Below are 26,954 nucleotides of genomic sequence, written 5' to 3' on the forward strand. Positions count from 1 at the left end.
TATCTAAGTACACTTGATCCGGTCCTTTTCATTCCGCTTCTTTTATCCCTAAAACATGCACAGCAAGGTGTTTCAAATACACGTCTCGTCAGTCCCCTGATTACCTTAGATGCTGCCCTTCTGGATGGGCGCCACTGGCAGCGAGCCCGCCTTGCGTGTTCCCAGACGCTTCTTGACCTTGCTGGCCGCCACTTCTGGGTCTGGACGCAGCGAGAAGACAGCGCGCGAGCTCTTGAGGTATTTGTTTCGACCATTGTCCTCACGGATCAGACTCTCCAGCACAACGTGAGGCGACACCTGTCGTCGCGACGCACGTCGCTGCGTCTTCAGTCGAGCCAAGTACCGTCTCGTACTCGGCTGCTTACGTTGAAGTCGACTGCCTGCTTCATCTTCCGCCACTCCATCGCTAGTCATGCTGCTTACTGAGCTCTGGTTTCGCGAGAGTTTCCCGGGAGGATTGCCACGTGCAGCTGGTGTCTTAGTGTCAACACCTTGCTGCCAGGCCTTACCACAAGACTCGTGGAAAGTCTGACCCGACATGACCAACACCATAGACGTATGCAAGTTCCATTTCTCCGTTCCAGGAGCTCCAGATTGACCCATTCCGAAGGGAGGCTTGGACAGCGCAACGTGACAGTAGCCACACACATTGGAAGGAGGCGCGTAACAACGAGACTTGGCTCGCTTCAGCGTCGTGATCTGGTCGAACAGATCCACGCTGATCAGCGCATTAGCCGTCTGGTAAATGTTCTGCTCGTAGTTGTACGTGTCCAACATACCAAAGATCGTCGGTCGGAAGTCTCCAAACGCGCCACGGCCGTGCTCGTTCGTAATCTTGAATAGAATCGACTTGAGCGACACAGATGACGCCATGCGCTCCAGAATGAAGCGGATCATCTCGTTCAAAGCCACTTGGAAGGCCGTCGTGGCCCCGTGGCCGCTGTTGCCTCCGCCGCTATGAGTACGAGTGACGGGAACGCTACGAGACGAGCTCTTGGAGCTCAGACTGCGCTTCACCGAGTTCTGGATACGTAACAGCTTGTCCAGCAGCGTAAACCAAAGTTTCTCCGCTTGTTCGTCACGGTTACGCAGCGAGTTACGCTGACACATCGTCAGAGCCACTTCCAGCGTCTTCATAGCGTCCTTGCCCTCCTGTACACTGTCAATAATACGGTCCGACGACTGGTGTCTGGCAGCGCCATTACTGCCACTGGAGCCCCCAGCAGCACTCGATAACATGTCCGAGGCGCCTGTCGACGATGAAGACACAGCCGAGACGTTGTAACCACGCAGAGCTGGCTTGAGGATCTTGAGTTTCTGCTCCAGGCTCTGCAGAATAAGCGTCAGTGCGCCAGTGACGTCGCCCGTGCGCTCAAGCAGATACGCTTCGGCGTCTGTGATCGCGAACTCCTTGCACAGTCGTAGACACGCATCCACCTTGAAGCTGTCGTGGGATTCGAGGTACGGGAACACGCCGGCAGGTTCGAATTCGCACAGCAAGCGCACAAATCGCTCCTGGACGGCAGGATCGTCAGCAATACGCAGCTTGGAGCGTTCCAGCAGATCTTTCATAACATCAGCTTCATCACTACTGCCACCATTCGAAGTCGACGAGGCCATGAGCACTTGCTTGAGGTACAAGAACTCGAGTTTCGACCCTTCTTTACCCATCGACAGGAACTTCTGGATGACCTTGTTGTTCAAGTTGGGGAACTGACCCAAGATCAGCGTCACGAACGCGTAGCCATCGGTCTTCATGAGTGCTGGAGCGTGAGTCAACACAGCTTCTTCAATAACCTTGCGACGACGACGAGTAGGCTCAGCACCGTTGCTGTCGCGCATCTCCATGTCTTCTCCATCCACGGCCTTATCAGTCTCCATGCGGATGTAGCTGAACGCATTCATCTGATACTCGTGATCCTCGTCCGCCAGATACGAAGCAATTGCCTGAGTAAAGTCACCGTTATCCTTGTACAGCAGCACAGCCGCACGGTTCATCTTCTCTCGAATCACACTAGCCAGCAGCGCCTCGTGGTTGTAGGTGGCCTTGTTCAGCTTCGTCAATAGACGCACCAACATGGCTTCACGTCCAGCCTTATCGAAGCCTTCTTCATGCGACGTTTCAGCCGAGACAGCCGATGAACCATTGGAAAGCAGCGACGCGGGTCCAAGAGCGAGGAAGTTCATCAGCGAGTCCATCATAGACGCTCCGTCGGCCGAGCCAGCATCACCAATAGCCTGCGCACGCGCATCAGCGTACTCCTGTGGCTCAATGGAGCCTCCACTGAGTAGTCTGGCTTCAAACATAAAGAAGTGAGCGTGTTCTACCGAGCTGAACGGACTCTTGGGACCAAAGATGACTTCAGCCAGTGACAGCACGATCGACAACCGACTAGGACACTTGGTCATCTCAGCATTGCGAGCAGAATCGTATCGGCTAGTAGGACGACCAGAGTCGTCCTTCTTCTCGCCTTCAAACTCCACACTAGGCGTGTCAAACATACGTCCCATAATGTTGAACAGCTCGCGTGCATCCAAGTCGATTAGAGTCTCCAGTCGCGGGTATGGGCGTGGGTGTGGCGAGCCTGCCACGGCGTTTTCGAACAAGTGGTAGCAGATCTGCGAGCGCACCTTTCCTAACTTGACCGGAGAGATCTGCTCATGCTTCGGAAACGTACGACCACTCAATGCGTACGAAACGTAAAGCAACAACTTGTAGCCGAACAACCGTCGGCGTCGGGGACCACTAAGCGCTTCTTCTTCTTCTTTCTCGCGTGCAGATAATGCTGCAGGCTTGGCAATTGAGATCGTAGAGCTAGAAGCTCGCGTCGTGCCGCCAAATGCCGACGCCAGACTGTTCACACGATTACCAGAGGGCGCACGAGCAGTTCGTGCGACTGGCTGCGATGCTGGATTTGCCTTGGCCGCCTTCGCATCCGAACAAGCCTCCAGAAGAACATCAATTGGCGTCGTGTAGTCGTCCATGCCTTCATTATAGATGTAGATGAGCGCTGAATACAGTTCGTGGTCGTGACAAAGCTTGAGGATCGTATCCAAGTCCAGTTCCGCCACATTCAGATGAAGCAGACATTGTTCCACTTGAGCGAGTTTTCCCTGCGAGCTAAAGTGGCGAACAAACTCCTCCATCGCTACTGGAGACAGGTTTCGTAGCTTTTCGGACAGAATATACGGCTCCAGCAGCTCAATCAGCACGCTGAGCTTGTTTGCATCCTTGAAACGTGTGTAGATCTCACCGAAAAGGAGATCCGTGCGACCAATGAGAGCACAGTACTCAATGCAAACACCCGCCAGCATCTGATAGTGGCTCTTCGCCAGGTCCAGCTTCATCCCGATCTTGTTGAGACTCAGTTCACCACCCGCAGCAGCTGTAGAACCTGGTGCATTCGCAATAGCAAGACGTACGTACTCCATCAGCAGATCTGCGACGCGCTCAGCCACACTAATAGGCACGAAATTCTTCGTCACTTCGCCACTACGAGCCTTCTGGAGCGTTTCTTCGAGCTTCTTGGCGATATCAGGAGGATACGGCACCTCACCACACACCCAACGCACTTCGTTGGCACTCTCTTCGTGTCTAAACACATCCTCCTTCTCGCCAGTACGTTGATTAGTCTGACACATGTGCAGGATGTCCACAAGACACTGATCGTTCTGCTTGTCACGGAAGAATACGGGTGGGAACCGGTCTCGTGCCGCGCGATCAGCTGCTGCGATCTTCAGTCCTTCATAGTGATCCAAAGCGAGTGCAAGAGCCTCCAGCCACTCGCCATCATCCACCAGCAAGTCGATACGTTGCGTCCATGGCAACACACGAGCAGTCTGCAGCTCCTTAAGACCCAGTAGATACAGAATATTGTAGCAACCACGGAAACTATTCGAGAAACTGCGCGCGTTTTTGCCTCGATAAGAGGCGAACACCAGCTCCAGCGAAGATACGTCCACGATCTCCAGTTCTTGACGCGACATGACGTCGTACACGCAGATCTCATCGTGCGAGTTCAGATACACCACCACCTGGTCGCCCAGCCATTGCACAGCCATCACAGCGCTTGAAGACTCGATCTGGTCGTGTTCATCAAACGTAGGGAAGCCATGACGCGCGTGCGAGTGGTTCTTCCCGCCAGGGAACACCACTTCCAGAAACTGTACACGGTTGCCCCATCCACGCGCCAGCACCGGCGCCAGCGCTCGAGAGCTGCCAGGGAACGAAATCCACGCGAATGCCAGCGTTGGGAGCACAGGATCATCCGGCGCAATATCGTCAGGACGTGTCCAGCGGTAAATTACACGAACCTCCGGCTCGATAGCGATGATGAACGTCACCGTCTCTGTGCTCAATGCTGCAAGACAGTACTGGTCAGTTAAGTACGAGATCTTGGCGTTACCAGCCGACTGTGGCAGCACCGAGATGGACAGAATTTTGCCCGCTGATCCATCGTAAAGCGGATCCACGTCCACTACGTACACCATTCCCATCATTTTGGAGAAGTTGAGCTTGTTCACGAGTCCATTGGTGTCCACCGAGACCAGTACTGGCTTCTGGTCCTTCAAGAAGCGGAGACTCACCACAGGGTTCTCGTGAGCGTCGGATACAGCCTTGAGCGACGTTCCTTTGATCATATCCCACAGTACAATGCGTCCGCTTTGGTATCCACACACCAAATAGTCACTGCCAGGCGACACGTCCACAGCCGTGACGGGTCCGTCTCCATCTGCGTCGTTCGTGTTGCCCAGCACTTGTCGGATGTTCTGGAAGTGGTCGAAGATAATAACCAGCCCCTTGGATGTTCCAATAGCAATGAACTTGGAGTGAATAGCCACCACAGTGGGGGAGCCGGGACCGTACTCCTTGAACTCGATATTCTTTCTCAGTTGTCGACTGATGGCTTCCATTGGCTCCACTTTGACCACTCCTGTGGACTTCTTTTCTGCGGCAACGGCAGCTGCTCCTGCTCCTTCTGCAATCTTTTTCTTCCTTTGGTTCTTCTTCATGGCTACAAGACCCTCTCGACGAGACTTGAGAGCCTTGGAGCGAGCGTTAGCACGTAGACGACGCTTCACCTGCAGTGGGGATATGAGCTCTACACCGACACAGCTCAGAAGCTGCTTCTCTCGGGCTTCTGCGATCTCCAGAGGCGTGCGGAAGTGCGTCTTCGTAGGTGCGGGAGTTGCGGGTTGAGGTGCTGGGATCACGTCCATGCCTGGACCAGGCTCGATATTGAGTGTGAAGGTGGCGGGTGAGAAGAAGAGATCATCTCCGTCCTGTGTGGAGCTGTCTGTGTCATCTGCGCTCTTATTGGCCAGCTCCTCCTCGCGCAGGATCTCCTCCAGCGTGATGGCCGACAGATCCAACTCCCCCAGGTCCTCCTCGTCGCTCTCTATCAGCAGACTTTCCACACCACTCATGGCTATGAAGTACACGTGTGAGTGGGGGACACGATGCGACTTCGGAAACGCGTCTAGCTGCTCTAATAGCCGAGATAGAGCGCAACGTCAGCGCCGCCTTCTCTTTGAGCTGAAGCCCCCCTGATTGAGGTTTCTTGTAAAGAGAGATGAGCCGGAGAGTACATGCTGTTCTTATGAAGGGAGGGAAACATATGTTGCTGGAAGCATGGCTACATATCAAATGCAGTGTAGCCATGTCTGACGGTCAAGAGAGAAGCTATCGAGCATCCTTTTGCAACTACATGTAGTTATGTATCACTCTAACCCTTGAAAGAAGAGAACCATTGTCACCTTCGTTTTCTTGTGAAAAATACGAGCCGAATTCACATAAATTCACCAAACTTACAGCCAGATCAGTGAATGCTGCTGTTTAATTTCCGTGCCACATTGGCCACTTCACCTTCATCGCTGCTACGTCATGTGGTTCACCAGCTATCCGTCCGTGCATATCTCTTACCGTCGGCGCTTCCGACTATCGTATTTCTGGTCAAACTTCCGTCGCAAATTGTGCGGCAGGTTCTCCGCTGGCTCCCACGTGACATCGTCGTAGCCGACCCACTTGACCTTATACTGATGCGTCTTCAGCCTCGTCTCGGGGTCGCGCTTGCTGCGACGATCAATAATTTCTTCCACGACGTACACGTCTTCACGCACAGGTTGGCCCTCGAATTCATCAATTAGGTCCTTGGAGATGTTGGCGGCAGGCTCCCACGTCGTCTCGTCGTATCCTTCCCACTTGACCTCGTACAGGTCCGGATCGCCGTAAGTCTCGCCGCGTTTCTTACTGATAATCTTCTCCACCTCGTACACGTCCGGGTCTTCCGTGTCGAACATGTCGTTGGGCTCCTCGTCCTCGTCTGAGGACAGCACCACCTCCTTCGGCGGCAAGTTGCCCGAGGTCTTTTTCTTCTTCCTGGATCTGGTGTCGCTATCTGACTCGCTAGACGACGAGGACTCAGACGACGAGTCGCTCGAGCTGCTGGACTCGTCGATAGACAGCACGTCGTCGTCGCTGTCCAGCTGTACGTGTCGCTTCCGTCCGTCTGTTCTCGTCTTGCTCGGTTTCTTCTTCGATGCAGATTTCTTTTTCGCTTTGGTCTTCTCTTTGGCCTTCGACTTGCTGCTCTCTTTCGCTGCTTTCTCTTTCTTTCTTCGCTTCTTCTTTTTATCGCCTCCAGTGCTCGTCAGCATCGCGTGTTTCTCCTCCTGTAGCTTTCTCTCGATCTCCTTGCGTTCTCGTCGGTCTGTCTCCTTCAGCGAGTCCATACTGATCTCCGACGAGAGCGGTTGGTCCTCCGCTGGCTCGTACGAGCGCATCCAGTCACGGATCAGCACCAGTTTGCGCGATTCTGGAGATACGTTCTCCAGTAGCGGGACGCCACGGATAGCCGCCAGCGAGAACTGGTCCTTAGCTGTGTTGTAGAGCCCCAGAGCCTCGGGCAGGTTCTGGCACATGGTCACCAGCGCGCGGTCCATGAGGACGGACGACTCATCCAACGACATGGCTTCCTTGCGATTCAAGTTGTGCAATGAAAAGACTGCTCCAATCTAGTCATCTCCTTAAGTTGCACGCTTATGTTGCATTAAGCTAGTGCAACCTTCACGCGACTTGCGAGACTGAGTGACCATTTTGCTCTCCTATTGCTGGCGGAGATGGCGCCATGGACGCTCAAGCGGCTGGAGCGCGCCGTGGAGAACTTCTCGGCGCAGCTTCAGTGCGCCATCTGCCTCTGCGCCTACGATAACCCCGTTTCTCTTCCTTGCAACCACTGTTTCTGCGAGGAATGCATCCATCGCGCGCTAGAGCTCAAGGCGCAGTGCCCAATTTGCAAAACTCCGGCCAAGAAGCGGCGTCTACGCTACGATACGACAGTGCAGGAGCTTTTGCGGGCTACAGAAATGCTATGCGCCGCTCCAGATGAAAATTTAGTCGCTATAGCCCCCAAGACGCCACCGCAGGCCGAGAAACGGGTGACGAAGGAGTCGACACTAGCTTCTAGAGTTGCAGCGGCTAAATCTACAAAAATTGCTACTAAGGCTGCGACACCAGAGAAGAAAATGACACCTCGACGTGGTGCTAAACGCAACTCGCAGAAGAGTCCGCCGTCCACACCGACATTGATGGACATGTGGGTGACTACAGAAAGCGTGCAGCTGAAAAATGGATTTAAAATCAAGAAGGAGAAGCCGTCAACACCTCAAAGACGGCGAGCGTTGACGCAGGAGATGAGTTCTCAAGTTGCAGTGACGCAAATGTCTCCCCCACTTTTTGAGATGCCGATTTCGAATGGTGGCAACGCAAAGATGAACGACAATACGGCGGACGAGAATAAGTTGATGCCGTGGAGGCGGCGGTCCAATGCAGATGCAGTTGTAATGGATGCTGACGCTACAGACACAGCTATGGACGAGACGCAGCTGGAGGAAACAGATCGCAGCCGACTAACACTATCTCCGCGACGGCGGCGGCATGCTACGGGTGTAAGAGCAGAGTTATTGTCACGGCGGCGGCAGTCTGATGGAGATGAAGATCCAGTAGATGCCGTAGTGGCTGAAACCCAATTGGAAATAGTAGAGATGGAGGAGCAGGAGACACCTACAAGGCGGCGGCCGGATTCAAATGGAGTCGCTATGAATGAAACGCAATTAGAAGCAGTAGAACCAAAGCTTCAGACTCCAATGCCTCGAAAGAGACGGCGGTCTGCGCCTACAGCTGATCACGCGAATGGGGTCTCGAATGGAACGAAGCAACCGCCGCTGTCTAACGGGAAGATACGCAATGGAGCAACAGAATCATCCTCACTTCTTATTAACAGCCAAGCGCAGCCTCTTGCTGAAGTCGAAGTCTTTCACGTCGGAGATCTAGTGGACGTTATTGAGCGCCAGTGGGTCGGTATCAATAAACGCGGCGGCGCAGGACGTATCACAAAAGTCCATGGGGATGGGTTCTACGCAGTTAAGTTCGTAATCGGCCCTGGATCGGATGGTCGTGTACCAGGCTCGTTTATCCGGAGACCTACCGAGGATTTGGTGTCCGACCTGACGCCAAGTCGTGCTGTTAGGAAGCGTCAACGTCGACGGCTATTCGATACTATGGTCTCACCGGATCTATTGACTGTCAAGACTAAACCGTCACCACATTCCACAGCAAAAAAGGTCAAAACGAAGTCGACAACGAATGGGAAACACTCGGGGATGGTGTTTCTGTGCTCAGGATTCAAAGAAGATCGCATGCAGCAGATCGACGAATGGGCCGAGCTACTTGGAGCTGAAGTTGTCCATTACTGGTCGAACGATGTGACGCATTTGATTGTCAAATGCGTGAGTGGAGATGAAATCGAGGAAGAGGGCCCGTCCATGGACGAGTCGGACTCGGAATCCTCGCCACAAGGACTCAAAAATGGTAAACGGAAGCTGTTCGGCGACCGAAAGCCTGGTCGTTGGGTGAAGATCCGGTCACTCAAGTATCTCAAGGCTCTAGTTGGAGGCCGCTGGATCGTGAGCGATGAGTGGCTGCAAGGTAAGGATAAGTTGTCCCCTCAATTGCTTCGTACTTAAGTGCTGACTGCTCCTTCTCGGTTGTTTAGCGTGTGCAGACCACGGCGGCTATGTGAGTGAAGTAAATTATGAAGCCGATGGTCACTGGAAGGGCAGGAGGATCCACGACGCCGTGAAGCGGTCACGATTAACACGAGAGAAGCTCCTTCAGCTGTCTTCACCGGGTGTACGATATATTCCTCGGTGCTGGTTTTGTATAAGATCGTGGTGATCTAACCCTTCTTTGATGTGTTTTAAATGCAGGTCGACCGCTCAAACGTCGGCACGATGCTGTTTGCGGACTTCTGCTTCCATGTGATTGGCGATTTCCTGTCCCCAATGCCACCGATCACGGAGTTGAACACCTTGATTTGTATGGGAGGCGGGAGGTTGATCGCTTTTCTGGATGAAATTCAGGACGAGATGCACAAGCGTGAGAATCGCTCCCGGAAGCTCATAATCGTGTCCGACAAGCTCAATCCAACGGCACTACGACAGCAGACAAGGCAGTTGAAAGCCAAGCCGCAGTTGAAAGGACTATCGTCGGCTGTCATTGTGAATTACCTGTGGGTGATCAACAGCATCAGTGAAGCCAAGTTACGCGAGCTCCCCTAAGCTGTGGCGTTATTGAAAAGCATACAAGAAGGGAGGGACGGGGCGTAGAGCTGGAAGCATGGCACGTTCATTTCGAGTCTTTTGGGGGATTACGAAAGCACTGGCAAGCATAAAGCACTGTGAATCAACTGCACAAAGCACTATCAACACTGTTTGACGTACCACGATCAAGGGTTTATCTTTTAATATGACGCCGTGTACGTGGAGTAAGGCACTTGATGCGAGATCAACTGAGGGGTATGTTACGAAGGCCTGGCACTTCATTCGGCCTTCAGTAAAGTGACGTATGTTCAGGGCTCTAACACGATTACAGCGCCAACTTTACGTTAGACTGATATGATCATACACTGACAACACACATGCCACGTACTCCAGTCCAGATTCAGGCGGTAGGACAGCACCGAAGACCGCGAAGAGGTCGACCAGCTCCACTGTCTTGGCGAGGTTCTTCACATAAAGTGAGTTTGAAGGCTGGCCGGGCTGGTATTTCTTCATGGCCTTCTCGGATGCTAGTTGGGTTTCGAGTACGCGCTTGCTTGCCAGTTCTTTCACTGTCCAACGTGCAACGGTAGCGATCTCTGTGTCTTCTGAAGTGTTGTGAAAACTCTGTGTAGCATGAGTACCATCGTGTGAGGATCAAATAATCTGCAAAACTCATTTTGTACGTACCACAATGAGCGTTTTTCCTTCTAGTTGAACGCCATGCAGTTCATTAACCGCTGCTGTTGCCACCTCTTCGTTAAGGTAGTCTATTACAGCTGAATCCTTTGCTGGTAAAAGCGTAACTTTCATCGAGCTAGTCACAGCACAGCATCGACGGTCATGAGGTTATTTAGCCTTCCAAATGGGGATAATTGCACGTACTCCAGCGCCATATCCATCGGCAAAACGTAGCTGAATACATAGCGCAAATCTTTCTCATCCACCCCATGTGCGATGTTCTTCACAATGATGCTACTCGATGGTAATCCACGGACGTAGGATTCCAGGAACGGCTCCTTCACTAACTCTGTGCATTCAAACGGCATATAAGTAGGTAATTAGATTTCTCTGAAGCTCACACGAATTACCTTCAGGTGTTAGTCGCTGCCGGTTCACCTCAATCGCCGAAATCACACCGGGGCGAGTCGATCGCTGCACTTCAAGGCAACTGGAATCATCGGTTCCAGTTTGAAAAGCTGTGTTGAATGAAGCATCTTTCTTGATCGATAACGCTTTGGTCTGTCGGGCCAAAGGTCTACCGATAAGCGCTGGTAGCGAATAATTTTCTTGCTTCAATGGTTTGCCTAGTACTGACGCACCACTCGCCTCGCTTGGCTGCTGTGATCTTGGCGGTGAATGGGCTTCGGACATTTTGACATTATCCTCATCCTGATCATCATCCTCATCTTCTTCGACGAGCTGTGTGGTTAGCTCGTCGTCGATTCTGCGGCGCTTTAAGTTTTTTGTTTGGAAACCTCCAGTTGTGTGCGTCGTGTCTTGTTTCACTGAGAAACTACCTGGGATCGCGTCTTCCTCAAATGGTGGCGGTAGATTCATCTTGTTCATCAGATGAAGCACTTGAGTATAGAATCGGGGCAAAGCAATCAGCGCTGTATCACGAAAAAAAAAAGCATCAACGTATCAGTCAAAACATCTAAAACACACAATGGGCAGCTTCCATGGCTTCACAAACCATTTGCAATATTGCGAACAATATTCTCGGAAGCCTTCGGATACTTATACTCGAGCAGCGGTGACGGGGCGTAATTTAAGCTAGCACATAACAGTAAGCATTCATACTATTTGACGCCATTATGTGCAGCGTACCCGAGGTGCGGAGCTAATGGTGCCGGAGCGTATCGCGGGTGCTGCGGAGGAACTGCAGTCGGTGGAAGCGGTGGAGGCAAACCTTTAGGCAGTGGTGGTCGGTAGCCTAATGAGATGTTGTTCCCTGTCTTTTCAGCTTCTGGTTTCGTCTCGATCGACGTGGTTGCAACTTCGTTGCCAACCATTTCCACCTGGAGGCGATGTCCAGCCAATTCCAGCAAATGGAGACGCTTTCGCGCGTTCTGCTGTGCTTCCCGTGTTGCAAATAATGCAACGGCCTTTTGAAGTTTCTTGGGCTCTGCACCTGGCTCTTTGCCGCTCGACGTCGCATTCTGCTTAAGACACACCACTCGAGACTCTGAGCTTTGACACAATCAGGCAATTTCATCTCGGATAGCGCGACATACTCTGCGTTTCAGCACGCGGACACAAATAGCGCCGTAGTGGGAGAGTAGCGATGTGATTGCCTCTGTCGACAACACAGCTGGCAGGTTCCGAACGCGCAAGCTAAAGCGCTCGTCTACCAACGCACTCGACATGCTTGGGATATCATTAAAAGTGAAAAACAAAAATTGTCGGTTCGATTAGCAAATGATACAAACAAAGCGGATCGATTATCTTAAAGAAAGTAAAGATCGTCGATTGTTCACAAAACAGCAGTAAAGGCTAAATGTTTTCTTCCTGTTCTTCTAAAGCAACTGATGGAGATTGCTGTGTAGCGGTGCTTTCAACCTTGAAGCATCTCTTCGATGGCTCGCAGCACATCTTGCTTCTGGTTGACTGTCAGCTGCGCCACAAGGTTGAGAATCATGGCCACAGACGGCGTCGGCGAACTAAAGCACCCAAAAAAACACAAAACGTTGACAAAAACATAAACTCATCCCGCTAAAGAAATCCCTCGAGGCGTACCGGATAAATGTGTTGAAGTAGACCGTTGTGAAGCAGTTCGTGATAAGCTGGCAGTCCATTCGATCCATGACCCCACCGTGGCCTGGGATGACAGAGTCGAAGTCCTTGAGCTTGTACGTGCGCTTGATAGCAGACGCATAGAACCCTCCAAAGGGCGACACAACCGAAGCGAAGATCGCGAACCAGACGGAGTGGAGCTGCAAGACAATGGGACCCAAGAATAATGTGAGTAGCAGCGTCAACTTCACAGCACGAAACCATAGCAAACCTGAATCGGAAGGAGCTGAATCTGGCTTTGGCCAATGACACGCGCAATGGAGACCGGCACATCGTAGAAGTGTGGGAGGAACACGTCATGCGGAATGCATGTGAGCGGGTCGGGAATCAGCTTAAACTACAGCGACAGAGAGCGACAACCACGTGTAAATAAATGCAAAGCCAAACTCGTCACAGTCACAAATTTTTCACCTCGAAGCTTTCCACGGGGCATGTCAGCCATGAGAACTGTAAAATGACATCAAAATCACAATAATGAGTAAAGATCCCACCGCATTCGACGCTATCCAGTGCTTACCTGCGAGATGAAAGCGCTGGAGAAGAATGCGTAGATCACGGTGCAGATAAAAGCACCAATGAAGCCCTCCCATGTCTTGTTGGGCGACAAGCGCAGGAATGGCGTCTTAATGAACTTGCGACCACATAACTTTCCGCAGAAGAACGCAAAGCAATCATTGCAGACCACAAGTGATACGGGGAACAGGAACCAGAAGAGGCCTGCAGATAGCCACGTGAATTAGCCACTATAGGTTGCATGCACATATGGTCGTATCATACCATTGAAGATGTTGGAGAGCACGTATTTCATCTGGAAGACGATCAATCCCAGCGTCACAATAGTCCACGTGTATTGACCTGCACCAGGATATTCGCCACATACACTTTTAGTCTTCAGAAAACAATGGAAAGACACTAGCAAGTAGACTGTACCCATCTGGTACTTGTAGTATCCTATCCATTTAGTCGAGCAAGTCACAACACAATCATTCCGTCAGTGGATTATTTTGGCAGTTGCGATCGACAATTAAACTTGCCGACGCAACTGCGACTGTACAACCAATGACAATTGAACGCACCCTTCTTGAGACTTAAAACCGACATGACGAATAGCATGGCGTACATGGTAAACGAGACCCACGTGTGATACCGTAGGTAGTGCACGATGGCGGGCGGTACGAAGCGAATCTTGCTGCTCTCGATGAAGGCGCCGAGCGAGTCTCCATAGTTGTAGAAAAGCGCCACAACGAACCACATCCACTGAACAGAGCGAAACCACGGGATGTTCTTCTCAGCCGCAGCACGGTAGCGCACGTTCACGAGTTCGCGGAAGATCAACGTCTGTAGTACGACCACGAGGCCCCAGACGTACATGTGGCCTCCGTAGATGATGGTAATAAAGCCGCCAATCATTGCGAAGCCCACGATGGTGCGCGTCATGAACTTGGTAAGCCCACCGGCCTTAGGAGCCAGTGGAGGAGAAACGGCCGACACATTGTCGGAGTTTCCACCGTCGGGAGTGGAGCGGCGCTTGCGCAAAGACATCGTACTGCCGGTCACAGAGTGTTCTTGAAAGTGTCTGCTTTGTTGCTTCGCGGTTTTTGCCGTTGTTTTGTGACGTCACCTGGCTGATCTAACTTACTTTTATGTCGCATTTCCTCAGACGGAAAATTACGCCCACTAACAAAAAATCTGATTCGGCTTCAATTTGGAGATTCACCAAAGATGATACCGCGTCGAATCTCAATCCTGTTTGTGGCGCTGCTGCTGCCACTAGCTGTCAACGCCTCCATCGACCTATTGAAGGTGAATGCAGACAGCCATGACGTGGTGACAGCCGCACGTGGTCTCGTCCACCGCCGTCTAGGGGCTCGCTACAGTGATCAGGTTGGTCATACGCCAGGATCTCAGTGATACATGGACCAAAACTAACAATTGAATATCGCCTCAGATTTCACTTCGTGTGCTTCCATCAGCAGCTAATGGCTTAGATGTGTTTGAGCTGGGAAACGACCGTAACAAGCTCGAAATCGCCGCCACTTCAGCCACTGCAATGGCGTACGGCCTGCAATGGTACTTGAAGACGGCGTTGCACACGCAAACGGACTGGGACAACCACAAATTGCAACTTCCCTACGTTTTACCCAAAGTTAAACAACACGTGCGACACAAACGCAGTGCCAAGTTCTCGTACTATCAAAACGTATGCACCGTCAGCTACTCGTCATGGACGTGGGGGTGGGCACAATGGGAGAAGCACATCGACTGGATGGCACTCAACGGTGGGCACTTTGAGTCCGATCATACTAATGCTATTACACATACTGACTTCTTGTTTTGATTTAAATGCAGGTATCAATATGCCGTTGGCGTTTACAGGTCAGGAGAAAGTCTGGCAGAACACCTTCCAGAAACACTACAACGTGAGCTCTGCCGGACTCAACAAGTTCTTTGCCGGCTCAGCATTCCTGGCATGGGGTCGTATGGGCAACCTTCGCGGTAGTTGGGTTAAAGGCCCACTTCCACAAGCTTTCATCGACAGCCAGTATGCCTTACAGCTGAAGATCCTGAACCGCATGCGAGAGTTCGGTATGATCCCAGCCTTACCTGCATTCGCAGGTCATGTCCCGGAAGAAATGAAAGCCTTGTTCCCGAACGCCAAGTTCACTCGTTCACCCAATTGGGGCGACTTTTCCGACGAGTTCTGCTGCGTGTACATGCTGGATTTCTCCGATCCACTTTACTACGATATCGGCAAAACATTCCTCGAGGAACAGCGCGCACTGTACGACTACACGTCGTCATTGTACCAGTGCGACACATACAACGAAATGGATCCGGATTTCACCGACCCAGCAAAGCTTCAAGCAGCATCACGTGCTGTCATCGACAGTATGACGGCTGCAGACGCTAATGCAGTGTGGCTTATCCAGGGATGGCTTTTTGAGAACAGCCCTGACTACTGGACCAAGAACCGTGTGAAGGCCTATCTGGACGGCGTGTCAAACGAAAAGATGATCATACTTGACCTGTACAGCGAAGTTCGACCCGTGTGGAGCAAAATGGACAACTATTTCGGCAAAAGTTGGGTCTACTGCGTGCTACATAACTTCGGTGGTAACACTGGGATGCGTGGGGACTTGGCAACTCTCGGTACGGCTCCTGTACAAGCGTCCCGTGACAGCAATGGGACTATGATCGGCGTGGGCTTGACAATGGAAGGAATTTACCAAAATTACGTCGTGTACGACCTCACTTTGCAGATGGCATGGGTGGATACCCCACTGGATATGGACGAGTGGGTTCCCAGCTTTGCAGCGCAGCGGTATCACTCGCAAGATGTGCATACTGAACGCGCTTGGGGGTTTCTCTTGCAGTCAGTGTACAACCGTACGCTGGGTTTTGGTGGCGTGACCAAGAGTTTGATCTGCTTGATCCCACACTGGAAACTCGTCCGTGACGGGTTCATGCCGACTTCAATAACGTATGACCCGATGGATATCACGCGTGCCTGGAAGGAACTGCTTCTTGCAGGGTCGGAATTGCACGCAGTCGACACATATCGCCATGATTTGGTCGATGTAACGCGGCAGTTTCTGAGCGACCACTTCATGGCTCAATATCTCCACTTGAAAGAAATGTACGAAGGGAAGACACAGCCAGCACATCAACTGTGTGCTTGGACAGAACGCATGCTTCTCACGATCGAACGGATGGACGAAATTCTGGCAACTAACGAAGATTCCTTGCTCGGCAATTGGATCGCAGACGCGCGGGCACTGGCGGAAGAATCTGAGAGTATCGAGTCGAGTAACCTTCAAGACTACTACGAGTATGAAGCTCGTAACCAAGTGACACGGTGGGGCGACAACAACTCGGAGACCATCCACGACTATGCAGGCAAGGAGTGGGCTGGCCTCGTAAAAGGCTACTACTTGCCTCGCTGGCGCATGTGGCTCGGAGAAGTCTGTCAGGCGTATACTCAAGGTCGCACGATAAACAAGGAGGTGGTGAAGAAGGCTCGCATCGCATTCGAGCTCAAGTGGCAGCTCAGCCACGAGCATTATCCAACCACAACGGTCGGTGACGCGCTTGTCGTCTCCCAGCGCATCTACGACGAGTTCGCCGACCTCAACATCGTTCAGCCATGGGCATCGCAACTTGTGATGCAAAAATGATGAAGCCTCTCCAAATTAATCTTTGTGGGCCTCTCATTGAGCACAGTTAGGAACCAGTTTGTCAAACTTAATTCGATAATCCTTTCAATCAGCATAATGTGGCTGGAAACGCAGTAAGGGCCTCATCATTAAAACATTATGGAGCAGCCCGTGGATAAGGAGAGAGCCAAGGCCCAGTTCCGCTCGTCGCGTCTGTCCTGGAGCAACCAAGCTGAACACGTGCGTCTTGCAATCTCTGTGAACTAAATCGTAGCTAATGGCTGACGACTGCTGTCCAGAAACTGAAGCAGGAACTGAGTGACATTGCCATCGCCAAGTGCCGCAGCGTCTCGGAGAAGTTCGCCGAGTGCGCCAAGGCCAACGGTCTCATGGTGGCCTTCAAGTGTCGCGACCACAACAAGGCCCTCAACGCATGCCTGCATCAGTACACCAACGACGAGCAGTTCGAGATTTATCGCCAGAAGCGCGAGAAGGAGTTGTAGTAGGACAACTAGACCAAGCCTAATGCCAACACACCAGCCACCTCAGTAAGCATCAAGCATTCCATTAGACGGAAAAGTTAACCGTCGCATTGACTTGATAGGCTACACCTGTCTACACAACCTATTGCTTACGCTGTCGAAGACCGCTTGCAGAGGCGGCGTCCACCGGAAAGGAGGTAAGAACCTCCTTACATATAGCCATGGCCTCCGTCGCAATGATCTTGCAGGCCGTCTCCAGCTCCTTAGGCGAGTGAATAGCAGTCACGGACACACGCAGACTGGGCAGAGGCTCCAGCGTCTGGTGGGTCTTGTATCGCGGCGAACAGATAGCCACACCCTTGGCCAGACACTTCTGCATTACTGTGTCGCACACTTTACGCTGCAGAGCACGTTGGTTCTCCTCACTACCGACACAAGCCACGACTTCAGGCAGTAGACGCAAGTGCAATATAGGGGAGACAACTGCCTTGGAGATGCTGTACACACCCTTAACACCAGCAGACAGAGAATCATGCGCGAGTTCGGCGTTGTCCCGGAGCTTGGTGAAGAGCTCCGGCTCGTTCTTCATAATGCGAATAGCTTCGGAGCAGCAAGCAGACGTGAAAGGCGGCGCTGAGGCCGAAAACACGTAGCCAGCGCTGTTAATACGTTGGAAATCCACCACCTCCTGCGAGCCAGTACTGAAGCCGCCCACACTGGCAGTGGAGCCAGCCAGAGAACTGCAGATGATAGCCACCTCCGAGACGTCCATACCGTAGTGCTCCGACAATCCACGACCGGATTTACCCAGTACACCAAACGAAAAGCTCTCGTCCAGGAAGAGACGGAAGAAGTATTTGTTGCACAGCTCCACGACGTGAGGCAAGTCGATCATGTCGCCGTGGTTGCGGAACAGCGCCTCGGTCACAACGTAACGGCGTTGACAGTCCGAGCCACGCTTCTTCCTCTTGTCTTCGTCACGCACACTTTTCAACACACGCTCTAGATCGTCCAAGTCGTTGTGCTTGTAGTAGAGCACAGTGCATCGCGCTAGGGTGGCACCCACCAAGATGGAGTCATTGCAGCCATCGTCCATGACGATGAGATCACCACGTTTGGCAAAGGCCGGAAGAACCGACGACGAAGTGGCTTCAGTGTCCGAGAAGGTGATCGAGTCGGTCGTTCCCATCATCTGTGCGATGTCCTTCTCAAGGATCTCGTGCGTATCGATGGTACCGTAGAAACCACGAGGCCCACAGGAGCCACAGCCGTACTTCGTAAGCGTCTTGACCGCGACTTCCTTTAGTTCAGGGCGTGAGCCCAAGCCGAGGAAGTCAAATGTGGCCAAATTCAGTAACGGCTTGGCGAAACCCTGCAGTTTTAAGTGCGTGTCGGGTGTGGCTTCGACAATACCGATGGGCTTGGCCTGGTTGACGTCCACGACGGCATTAGGCGGGATGATGGGCTCCGGAGTCCATTCCTCGCACAGATCGTCGATCTCCCGTTCTGAGAGCTTGGCGGCTGTGCCCTTGGGCTTGTCACGCTTGAAAAAGGTGATGTAGATGACAAATACGATAAGGAACGTCTCAATGATCACGTGCTCGGGGCTGCGCTCGTAGACGGAGCGGATGTACTCGTAGTACGAGCTGGGCGCGTTAGCGAACGCCGCCTTGATCTTGACGGTATCCAGACTCAGCAGCGCCTGGCGGTTGGTCATTCATTAGTCGACCGCTCCTAAGGATAACACGGGTGTCTAGAGAAGCGCCACTTACCTCCGCAAAGGGCTGCCCGATGGTTGCCCACCACTCGCTCATGCTGATATGATGGCAGGGGTGTCTAAGGAAGAGGAAATGGAGGGGGAGGGGGCTCACCGATAGAGACGCAGCTCGCGACATTTCATATCAGCGATATGATTCGCTAAAACAGTTCTACATTTTGATCAATCCGAGATCGACCTGCTTTCCCGCGGGTCAGGTACACAAACCCGTTCAACAGACCCGTGTGATCAAAGTTGCATTGCCCGCATCGACAGCACACTTGACCATGGAGCTACGTAACCGAGCCACGGGCTCCTCGAAGCAAGGCCAACGCGGTGTTGATGTGGCTCTAGGCCCCACGATCTACAGTGGTGAGCGCTACACCAAAATGAGCGAGCGCCTCAAGCGTCAGCACAAGAGACCTTCTGAAGTTGCAGAAGCCAACACACAACGGGTGCGTCCTACAGGCTGCTGTTCTCCATATTGTTGTGGCGTCCAACTGTACTGACGCTGCAGGTTGCTCCTGCTCTTGCTCTTTCTTTGTCCTGACCTGCTTGCGGCAACAGATAATGCGATCGCAGGTGATTGCGTTCGTGGTGGCGCTAGTGTTCGTCTTGTCGGTGGTGTTCACGATGATGTATCAAGCGCACGTCCGCCGTTCCAACCGCAAGCCTTTCGACGCATAATAGCCAGCTATGGACGGCGCCGCGATGTAGTTTTGTAGCGGCAGAAGAAGTCGTTGGAATCAAATTTTGACTCATACGGTATGTGGCACACCTTCAAATTGAAGGCTTCAATTGAAACCACGCACGAGTCGTGCGGCACGACTCGAGTTGCCTTCTGTTTCCTCACGAGCTGCTGGAAGCTACCACTGAATCAGTACTGTAGCAGCAGGCCTCGCTTGCATTTTGATCCCTCCCCCATCTCGAGCTCGGTTGTTTGCACTTGACGCACGAATAAAGTAATGAAGGACCTCAAACACAATTTATGATAAATATTAAAGGACGTGGGCGAGCAGACATCTAGCTCTTCTGGTCACCTCGCCCACCGGCAGACATCTACAGGATTCCCGATGTCCGGGTAGACGCTACTTTTTTTAAAAAACTGGCTTAGCCGTGGACGATTTCCTGCGTCCGAGGCCCGAGATCTTCGTCAATCGCGTGTACAGCTTACGCACAAGTGTCTTGCGATAATCGCGTAGCTCCTTATCGACGACGGCGAGCTGACGGTCTTCGATTACGACGGAAGACGACGTGATAGCGAGTTCGTTCGCGTCGGCGCACGAGCAGCCATAGCTCAACACGCTAGAGACACGTTCGGCTTCGGACTCATAGCTGCCATCGCTGGAAATGTGGTCCTCATCCAGCTGCGTGTCGTGCGACGAGCGCTTCGAGGCTGCGTCCAATTCCTTCGCATCCTTGGGCTTTAGGACGCCGCTACTGCGTTGCATGCTTTGCTGGCTAGATCTCTGAATCGACTGGCGCTCTGGGCCCTTGTAAGGCTCATCAGAGCAGATGTGGAGGTCGGTTTCAGTGCCTGCGGTGCTGTGGCGACTGCGCAGCGAGATTCGGCCGTGCGTTGGGCATCGAGGCAGCTCCGATGTGGCCGAAGACACTGAACGCTGCGAGGTCTGCGAAGACAGCGGAGCTGCGGTCACCGCGAAGGCGAGCTCGTCGATGCTTGGGCTGGGCGCCGTGGGCCGCAATAGAAGCGGCATGGTAGCGTCTACACTGCGGACCTGATCAGCTTTTTTGCACTTATGGCGACGTCGGAGGAAATCGCGAAGTGATCGCGTCGAAAAACGGCGATGGGACTTGATCCTGCAGAAAGGTAGGGAGGGCCCCCTAACCGCACGTTGCTCTGTTGGACAGAGACGCTGAATTATAAACACTTCAATTGGCTATGGAAGAGTCAGAAGACAAGTGAGACCGAGGAAGCTAAAGAGACATCCGATATACATGTATTACGTTGCCGTCGGCGCCAAGGTAGACGTCTCAGGCGCTGTAAACGACCAAGGTGGCGCGGCAGAAATCGTATTGCTCGGTCAACGGGCGGGGGCAGAAATTCCTGCCTGTGAAGCAGTTTCAGATGTTGTGGTGCGAAGCACCCAGCTGCTGACCAACGCACTTTAGGAATCATCTGCTTGGCGAAGGTGATGGCGGTTCGACGACCACGCGACTGTCGCGTCCGCGCTCTGCTCGCCATTCCCCAAAGCTTCTCGGTACAATAAACAAGGCTCTATCATGAGGCCAGACGTCGAGGCTCAGAGGCCACCGTTTCCTCGGCGCTGCATTGACATGCCTGTCATCGTCGGTTGAGCGAGCATTTTCTTCCAAATTTAGCCTGCATCCAATACTGAAAGTACATGTATCCCATCAATCCATCGAGGCTGGTCGACCATCAAAACGGCGTAGTGGATATTTCCTGCGATTGCACGGTTGGCAATGGGAACCAACGCCTATATGGGCGTAGCGAGGAGCACTCACTACGGCAGCTCTCGCGTGCCTGTATGGAGCCGAGTGGTGTCAAAGCTCCGTGCAGTGCACTAACGAGTCAGTGACGACGGAGCGATCGGCGCATGCCCGTCGGAAGTTCCGACTCGGAACGACTCAAATAGTGGCCTGTCCTTGTGTGCCAGTTTTTTTTTATTCGTCGGACCACTTCAACCACGCACAAAGCGAATCGTCACCTTCCGCGATCTTTTGATGAAAAGTTACAGCAGAATCTTCCATCAAGAAAACCGCGTCAGCCATGGCAGTGATCTCCTTACACTGAAATACATGTACTTGTATGTATTAATAGTGTATGAAGGTTGCTGCACTTCAGGCGCGTCTGTATTAGCAGTGCAAGAACAGACACGCTTGAAGTGCAGCGTGCTCGAATGCGACAAGGAGAGTGGCTTCGTACACAGTAATTAAAAGGGGCGTTTTTCACTCGGAGTGGGATGTCAACTGTGGGATAGTGTATCCCCTATCCACGCAGATTTGTGTGGTTTTCTCGTCGTAGAAATCTGCGGTCCTGCGTGCCTCTCCCTCCATTCGAATCCGCGCGCTCCGACAGCACCGTTAGCATCCCCGGAGCTCCACAATGTCTCGCCGCCGGCACGCCGGCGTCCTAGCAGAGGTGGCACATAGCTCGGGGGTGGAGAAGACGCCTCGTCAGCGAGCGAAAGCTCAGGGTACGTCTCGTCGTCCAGAGAGCAAACAGAAGAGAGAGGAGACAGCGATTTTCAGAGTCCGCTTCCTGCTACGTTTCGGAAGTCCAAGAAAAGAAAGAAGAGCAGCTCTCAACCGAGGCACCAGAAGAGCACGCGTCAAAAGAAGAGGCGGTCGCGGCGCTTATCGTCGCCGCCGAGACATAGTTCATCATCCGACTCGGACGCTGAATCGGATTAGTCTTCTGAAAATCAACATGAACCTACACCAATGCGTCTTAGCCCTCTGGAGAACACTATCCGCGTTCCAGAACTGGATGTGAAACTCTTTGCGGACTGGGAGGATCTAGAGCGCTACTTGGGGAGCTACAGCAGGCGAACGCACCAGGTATGTTTATTGTGTGGATCTAAATGTCTGTCAGTCTCAGACTGTGTACAAGTCTTGGTATTACCAAATGAGAACTTACTGCTTTTGCCACAGTTGTATTCCGTGCGTACTGCCACACCTGTTCAAGTACGAAATGAGCGTATTAAGAAGAGTCGGAATCCAATCAAACCGATTCCAGTGACTTTTTCTTTATACAACAAAACGTACGTCTGTACGCACCACGGCAGGCCACGGCGCAGCAGAGGCAAGGGCAAGCGTCCCAAACAGCAAAACCAGTGTGGTTGTTTGCTGTTATTCTCTATGCTAGCGGCCACTGGTGTGCCAGCGCTGTAAACTTTAATGAGCTCACTATCACGATATTCGACCCCCAGTTAACTGGAGACAGATTCGAGACTCTAAGAAGATATCTTCGTGATGGGCTGGTCCCGTTGTTGCCGCTGCCGCCGTCACCAAAGCGCTACCGATTCAAGCGAGTTGAATGGGTAACGCAAGTGGATGACTATAGCTGCGGAGTCTTCGTGATAATGTTTTTTGAAATGCTCCTGCTAGATGTCGTTCCGACCGGGTTTGATACTTTGACTGCGCTGCAGTACTTCCGCTATAGGTACATCAGTCAGATTGTAAGCACAATGTAATCTCATATTGCCTACACTATTGCATCGCTGCTTAACGTATAAGAATTGATCATTAGCTGCGTAGCGGACTCGTTGTTTTAGGCAGCCGTATTAGACACTGTGTTTTTTTAATTCTGGAAATCTCTAAGATGCACGTCGTTCCTGTTGTTAAGACAGTTTAGCCGATAGCGCTGTTTGTTCTATGAAGAGAAGCGTGACCACAGCTGCCAAGGGCTGTCCAAATTGCTCGCTCTATGAAGAGAAACCTGGCTGCCATCTGGCAGCTATACCCAGCACATGGTGAGGCTATCCACCAGATACTGTGCAGGACTGTGCACGACTCTGCAAGACACTGCAAAAATTGCTGACTCATACCCTTCAGACTGTGTACGTAGCCTCTGCCATGCGACAAGACTGCACGAAGGGAATTAGCAACGCTTCAGTACACTGTACTGTATTGAGTACAGTAAATGGTTGACTTATACATGTAGTCAACGACTATACAGTACTATACGGTATCACCATCATTGTGTCCACGTAAATCGCTTTTCATTGGCGCTCAAAAAGCTCGATGAATCCTCGTTCTGGTAGTTCTTACTCAAACGCGATGACTTCCGCCAGATCCTGGAGCACTGCATCAAGTGACTCACTGTAGCCATCCTCTTCCGGCCCGTCGACAGCAGCAGCAGCAGACTTGGCGAAGCACACGCGGAACGCTCGCACTTCGATCGCCTGCAGCGTCACCGACGTGCCCTTCACCGGCAGCGAACGAGGAGTCCATCCGTACGCGTCGTCCGTGGTTTTCCACTGCATACCGGTCCCCTCCTGCTGCTCAGCCAGCTCCTTGGTGCCTGTCAGCACCAGCTCCTTCACCTCCGACACGGCCGCGTTCTTCACAGAGAACAAAGTCGAGAAGTCCACCGTCACAGGCTTCGACAACGTCGAGTGCTCGTCCACAGCGTACAAGTGCGACAGACGCACCATCAAACACTGCTTCGTCAGCTCCTGTAGCGTCGTCAAACCCACGTTCTCAGGAAAGTCATTCACCGTAAGCCACGGCACCTTCGCTTCCACTTCCGACGGTACTGGTTTGCGGAATATCGTCAGTGGACGGAAGAACTGAGCCTCCATCTTGGAGCGGATACTGCGCATGCCGTCCTCAGCCGAGTCCACGTTGACGAAGAAGTTGCCGCGAACCACCAGACCCTTCGTCACTTGCTTCTTCGTAGCCGAGTCGTACACAGACTCCGTCTCGTTCAAGTGTTCACTCACTCCTTTGTTGTCGTCAGCCAGCAGACGACGATGAACCATCACCTCCACCTGGCCATCCACCAGACTCGCTGCTCCTTGCGCACGATCCGTCACGACGTTCAACTGGTGCGTCTCGTCCTTGATGTACGCTCCCGTCGTGATGGGGAAGTAGTTGGCCGCCACCGCCTCCTGGTTGTCGTGCAACGTCAAGTTCCACGTGTCGCGGTGGTTGCGCACACGCTTCATGAACTCGAGTCCGTTCGAATCCGTGTACAGCGTAGCGTCAGATGCGATGCTCTTGCCGGCGTCGAAGCGCAGAATCACCTCCTTGCCCGTCTTGTCGTCAATGGGGACAGGTCCGACCGTCCACTCGATCTCCAGGAACTCGTCGTTGTCGTTCACACGGTACTCGAGCGTGACCCAGCTACCAATCTTGAAAGCCACACGCGGCACACTGGCTAGACCACCGTTCGCGGCCGTGTGAAGCTCCACCATCTCCACGTCTAGTAGCGAGTTCTCTTTGCCCGCAACGGGGTATGTTTTGTTCGAGTCGGGACGGAACACATACGCCCCAGACTTAGGTCCGCCAGCTTGGAACGCCTGGTAGTACGCGACGTCAAGAGAAAGCGGGATCTGAATGTTCTTCTTCTTGTTGGCGAGCTTCGTGATGGAGCCCGTGGTCTTGCTGATCTCCGCTCGCATCAGGTGGTTCTCCAGCACAATCACGTCGTCGGTAGCATCCAGACTGTCAGTAACGATCTCTTCAGCTTCAATATCCTTCTGCTTGACCGTGAACCGCGTTGTGCTCAACGGCTTGAGCTCTGCACTGAACACGAACGAGTACGGAGCCACCTGCACTTCAGGATGCACTGGCAGCGCCACATAGACGTTCTGTTCACGGACTTTGGCGTTACCCGAGAGCAGCGTCACCTCTGCCGACTTGTGTGTGATCGGGATCGAGAACGTCTGCACACTTGTACGCGCCAGTGCATTGTGCACCAGAACTTCAAAGTTGGAGTTCTGGGTGGACACGTCGCACACACTCGTGTTGGCTAGCAGACACAAGTGGTAGGGCTCTTTGTCTCCAATCACGAACAAGACCTCGTTCAGCTCCTTCTCCGCCTTGATGATGCCGTCATTTAAACGCAGCGAATAGTCGTCAGCAACACTCTGCTTCTCCGTTCCAGAGACACCGTCGTGGTGCTGAACGAGCCCCACAGCACGCTGCAATGCAACTAACGGAGACGAGTGGTGGCTTTGATACACGGCGTCAATCTGTCGCACTTGCTGCAGTAGAGTGTTCGCCACACGTGCGAACCGCTTCAACGTCGGTCGACTGGTGAAGAAACCGGACCAGTAATCGTCTTGAGCCGATCCATACGGGAAAAAGTCGTCGGTCTTGACACTCCACGTCAGTCCTTCTTCTCGCTTCACGTCCGTGTAATACGACAAGTTGGAGTACAGTACATTCACTCGGCCGTCCTGGTTCACATAGTGAAGGATCTTGTCCATGTTCTTGAACCAACGAAGCGAATTGTCGTACTGGAAGTCGCAGCCCATGGGGATAAAGACGTGGTTGCCTTTCGAATGGTCGCCGCGCATCTTGGCATTGCTGACGAACTGTTCCACTTCGTCACACACGTCATAGTCGTGCAGCTCCGGGTCGTCTTGGATCTGGTTGCCGTTATTGCCAAAGTCAAACTTCCCAGGTGGACAGTAGTGGTCAATGATCTCTCCAGTGAACACTTGCGACGCCTTGCCACGAGACTTGCTGGGACGCCAGATAAACTCGAGATCCTTGTTCTTCTTCCGGTTTCCGTAGTCCTGGTAGTCGATACGAGCGAAGTACAGCGCATCGAAGCCCACACCTTGCGACAACAGCGAACCTTGCGTGGCCGAGTGGCCGAACGGGTCGATCTGCCAACCGATACGCGGACTGATGCCGAATTCGTCCATGAGCAGCTGATGGCCGTACGCGGTCTGGTCCACCATGGCGATATAGTGCGGTGTGGCCTCGTCGTGCATGCACCAGCCGCCATTGACCGTCAGGTCTAAGCGGCCTTCGCGTACGAGTTGCTTGACGATGCCGCGCACCTCGGATCCTTGTTGATGCCACCAACGTTGAAAGAATGATTGCTCCACGTACATGAACTGGCGGTCCGGGTTGCGCACGAGCTCTTCCACGGCCGTATCCAGGATGTACTGCACTCTTTGGGTATAGTACTGGTCCACGCTGATGAGCCAGCCAGGATCGTCATGAGAGTGCGCAATGAGGTGAACGTTGAGTTTGTTTGGGTCCACGCGACTTGATGTGTTGTACACGCCGTCCGAGGGAGGCTTCCACTTGCTCGGGTCGCAGGTAGCGGCCGCACTCGCAGCTAGTAGAGCTGATGCGAGCGTTCCTAGCACACGCATGACAGAGATAAAACTAATCTTCTCGCTGCTTGCACGCGGATGAGGAAGTGTCAAGGGGAAATCAGGTGCGATCTATTGCTTCAACACATCCGCATCCACCGAGCACGATTCATTTTTGAATTGATTACTTAGAAGTCAACTTCAAACAGAACGTTGAACGGAATGATCCTTTCAGTCAGGCTCACCTGCCCACTTCTGGTTCATGACCGCCGCGCCGCGGCCCGCGGAGCCTTCGCGGCACAGTCGACCTTTTAGTTATAGTACTGCATGTACGTAGAAGTATTGTAGCATGCCTTGCATCTCAAACATTAGGTAAGACGACAGCTACAAGCGAAGAGAGCACCAA

The 26,954-nt window shown here is 52.7% G+C and overlaps 10 protein-coding genes across 10 annotated transcripts; 3 read left to right on the forward strand and 7 right to left on the reverse strand.

Moving 5' to 3' along the window:
* Window positions 1-8: 8 nt before the first annotated feature.
* Window positions 9-5,427, reverse strand: PITG_10022 (vacuolar protein sorting-associated protein 8; the record flags this gene model as incomplete). The annotated part of the gene is made up of 2 exons (XM_002902512.1): window positions 9-5,172; window positions 5,215-5,427. 2 exons carry the CDS (start codon window positions 5,425-5,427, stop codon window positions 106-108), a joined length of 5,280 nt encoding a protein of 1,759 aa, XP_002902558.1.
* Window positions 5,428-5,919: 492 nt separating this feature from the next.
* Window positions 5,920-6,969, reverse strand: PITG_10023 (chromodomain protein, putative; the record flags this gene model as incomplete). Its single annotated transcript, XM_002902513.1, has 1 exon — window positions 5,920-6,969. The coding sequence occupies one exon, from the start codon at window positions 6,967-6,969 to the stop codon at window positions 5,920-5,922; it is 1,050 nt and encodes a 349-aa protein (XP_002902559.1).
* A 2,322-nt stretch (window positions 6,970-9,291) lies between these two features.
* Window positions 9,292-9,618, forward strand: PITG_10024 (uncharacterized protein; the record flags this gene model as incomplete). The annotated part of the gene is made up of 1 exon (XM_002902514.1): window positions 9,292-9,618. The coding sequence occupies one exon, from the start codon at window positions 9,292-9,294 to the stop codon at window positions 9,616-9,618; it is 327 nt and encodes a 108-aa protein (XP_002902560.1).
* Window positions 9,619-9,707: 89 nt separating this feature from the next.
* On the reverse strand, window positions 9,708-10,331 carry PITG_10025 (uncharacterized protein; the record flags this gene model as incomplete). The annotated part of the gene is made up of 4 exons (XM_002902515.1): window positions 9,708-9,718; window positions 9,777-9,916; window positions 9,989-10,153; window positions 10,318-10,331. 4 exons carry the CDS (start codon window positions 10,329-10,331, stop codon window positions 9,708-9,710), a joined length of 330 nt encoding a protein of 109 aa, XP_002902561.1.
* Window positions 10,332-12,088: 1,757 nt separating this feature from the next.
* Window positions 12,089-13,935, reverse strand: PITG_10026 (phosphatidate cytidylyltransferase, putative; the record flags this gene model as incomplete). The annotated part of the gene is made up of 8 exons (XM_002902516.1): window positions 12,089-12,260; window positions 12,337-12,533; window positions 12,605-12,730; window positions 12,805-12,840; window positions 12,911-13,110; window positions 13,171-13,248; window positions 13,324-13,344; window positions 13,470-13,935. The coding sequence occupies 8 exons, from the start codon at window positions 13,933-13,935 to the stop codon at window positions 12,155-12,157; spliced, it is 1,230 nt and encodes a 409-aa protein (XP_002902562.1).
* A 508-nt stretch (window positions 13,936-14,443) lies between these two features.
* On the forward strand, window positions 14,444-16,568 carry PITG_10027 (alpha-N-acetylglucosaminidase (NAGLU), putative; the record flags this gene model as incomplete). The annotated part of the gene is made up of 2 exons (XM_002902517.1): window positions 14,444-14,672; window positions 14,743-16,568. The coding sequence occupies 2 exons, from the start codon at window positions 14,444-14,446 to the stop codon at window positions 16,566-16,568; spliced, it is 2,055 nt and encodes a 684-aa protein (XP_002902563.1).
* A 603-nt stretch (window positions 16,569-17,171) lies between these two features.
* On the reverse strand, window positions 17,172-18,843 carry PITG_10028 (serine palmitoyltransferase, putative; the record flags this gene model as incomplete). Its single annotated transcript, XM_002902518.1, has 2 exons — window positions 17,172-18,731; window positions 18,802-18,843. 2 exons carry the CDS (start codon window positions 18,841-18,843, stop codon window positions 17,172-17,174), a joined length of 1,602 nt encoding a protein of 533 aa, XP_002902564.1.
* Window positions 18,844-19,072: 229 nt separating this feature from the next.
* PITG_10029 (uncharacterized protein) lies at window positions 19,073-19,472 on the forward strand (the record flags this gene model as incomplete). The annotated part of the gene is made up of 2 exons (XM_002902519.1): window positions 19,073-19,240; window positions 19,368-19,472. 2 exons carry the CDS (start codon window positions 19,073-19,075, stop codon window positions 19,470-19,472), a joined length of 273 nt encoding a protein of 90 aa, XP_002902565.1.
* Window positions 19,473-19,754: 282 nt separating this feature from the next.
* On the reverse strand, window positions 19,755-20,550 carry PITG_10030 (uncharacterized protein; the record flags this gene model as incomplete). The annotated part of the gene is made up of 1 exon (XM_002902520.1): window positions 19,755-20,550. One exon carries the CDS (start codon window positions 20,501-20,503, stop codon window positions 19,883-19,885), a length of 621 nt encoding a protein of 206 aa, XP_002902566.1.
* A 2,923-nt stretch (window positions 20,551-23,473) lies between these two features.
* On the reverse strand, window positions 23,474-26,608 carry PITG_10031 (lysosomal alpha-mannosidase, putative; the record flags this gene model as incomplete). Its single annotated transcript, XM_002902521.1, has 1 exon — window positions 23,474-26,608. One exon carries the CDS (start codon window positions 26,606-26,608, stop codon window positions 23,537-23,539), a length of 3,072 nt encoding a protein of 1,023 aa, XP_002902567.1.
* Window positions 26,609-26,954: the final 346 nt, after the last annotated feature.

This window comes from Phytophthora infestans, genomic scaffold, assembly GCF_000142945.1.
Source record: "Phytophthora infestans T30-4 supercont1.17 genomic scaffold, whole genome shotgun sequence".
NCBI classification, from domain to species: Eukaryota; Oomycota; class Peronosporomycetes; order Peronosporales; family Peronosporaceae; genus Phytophthora; species Phytophthora infestans.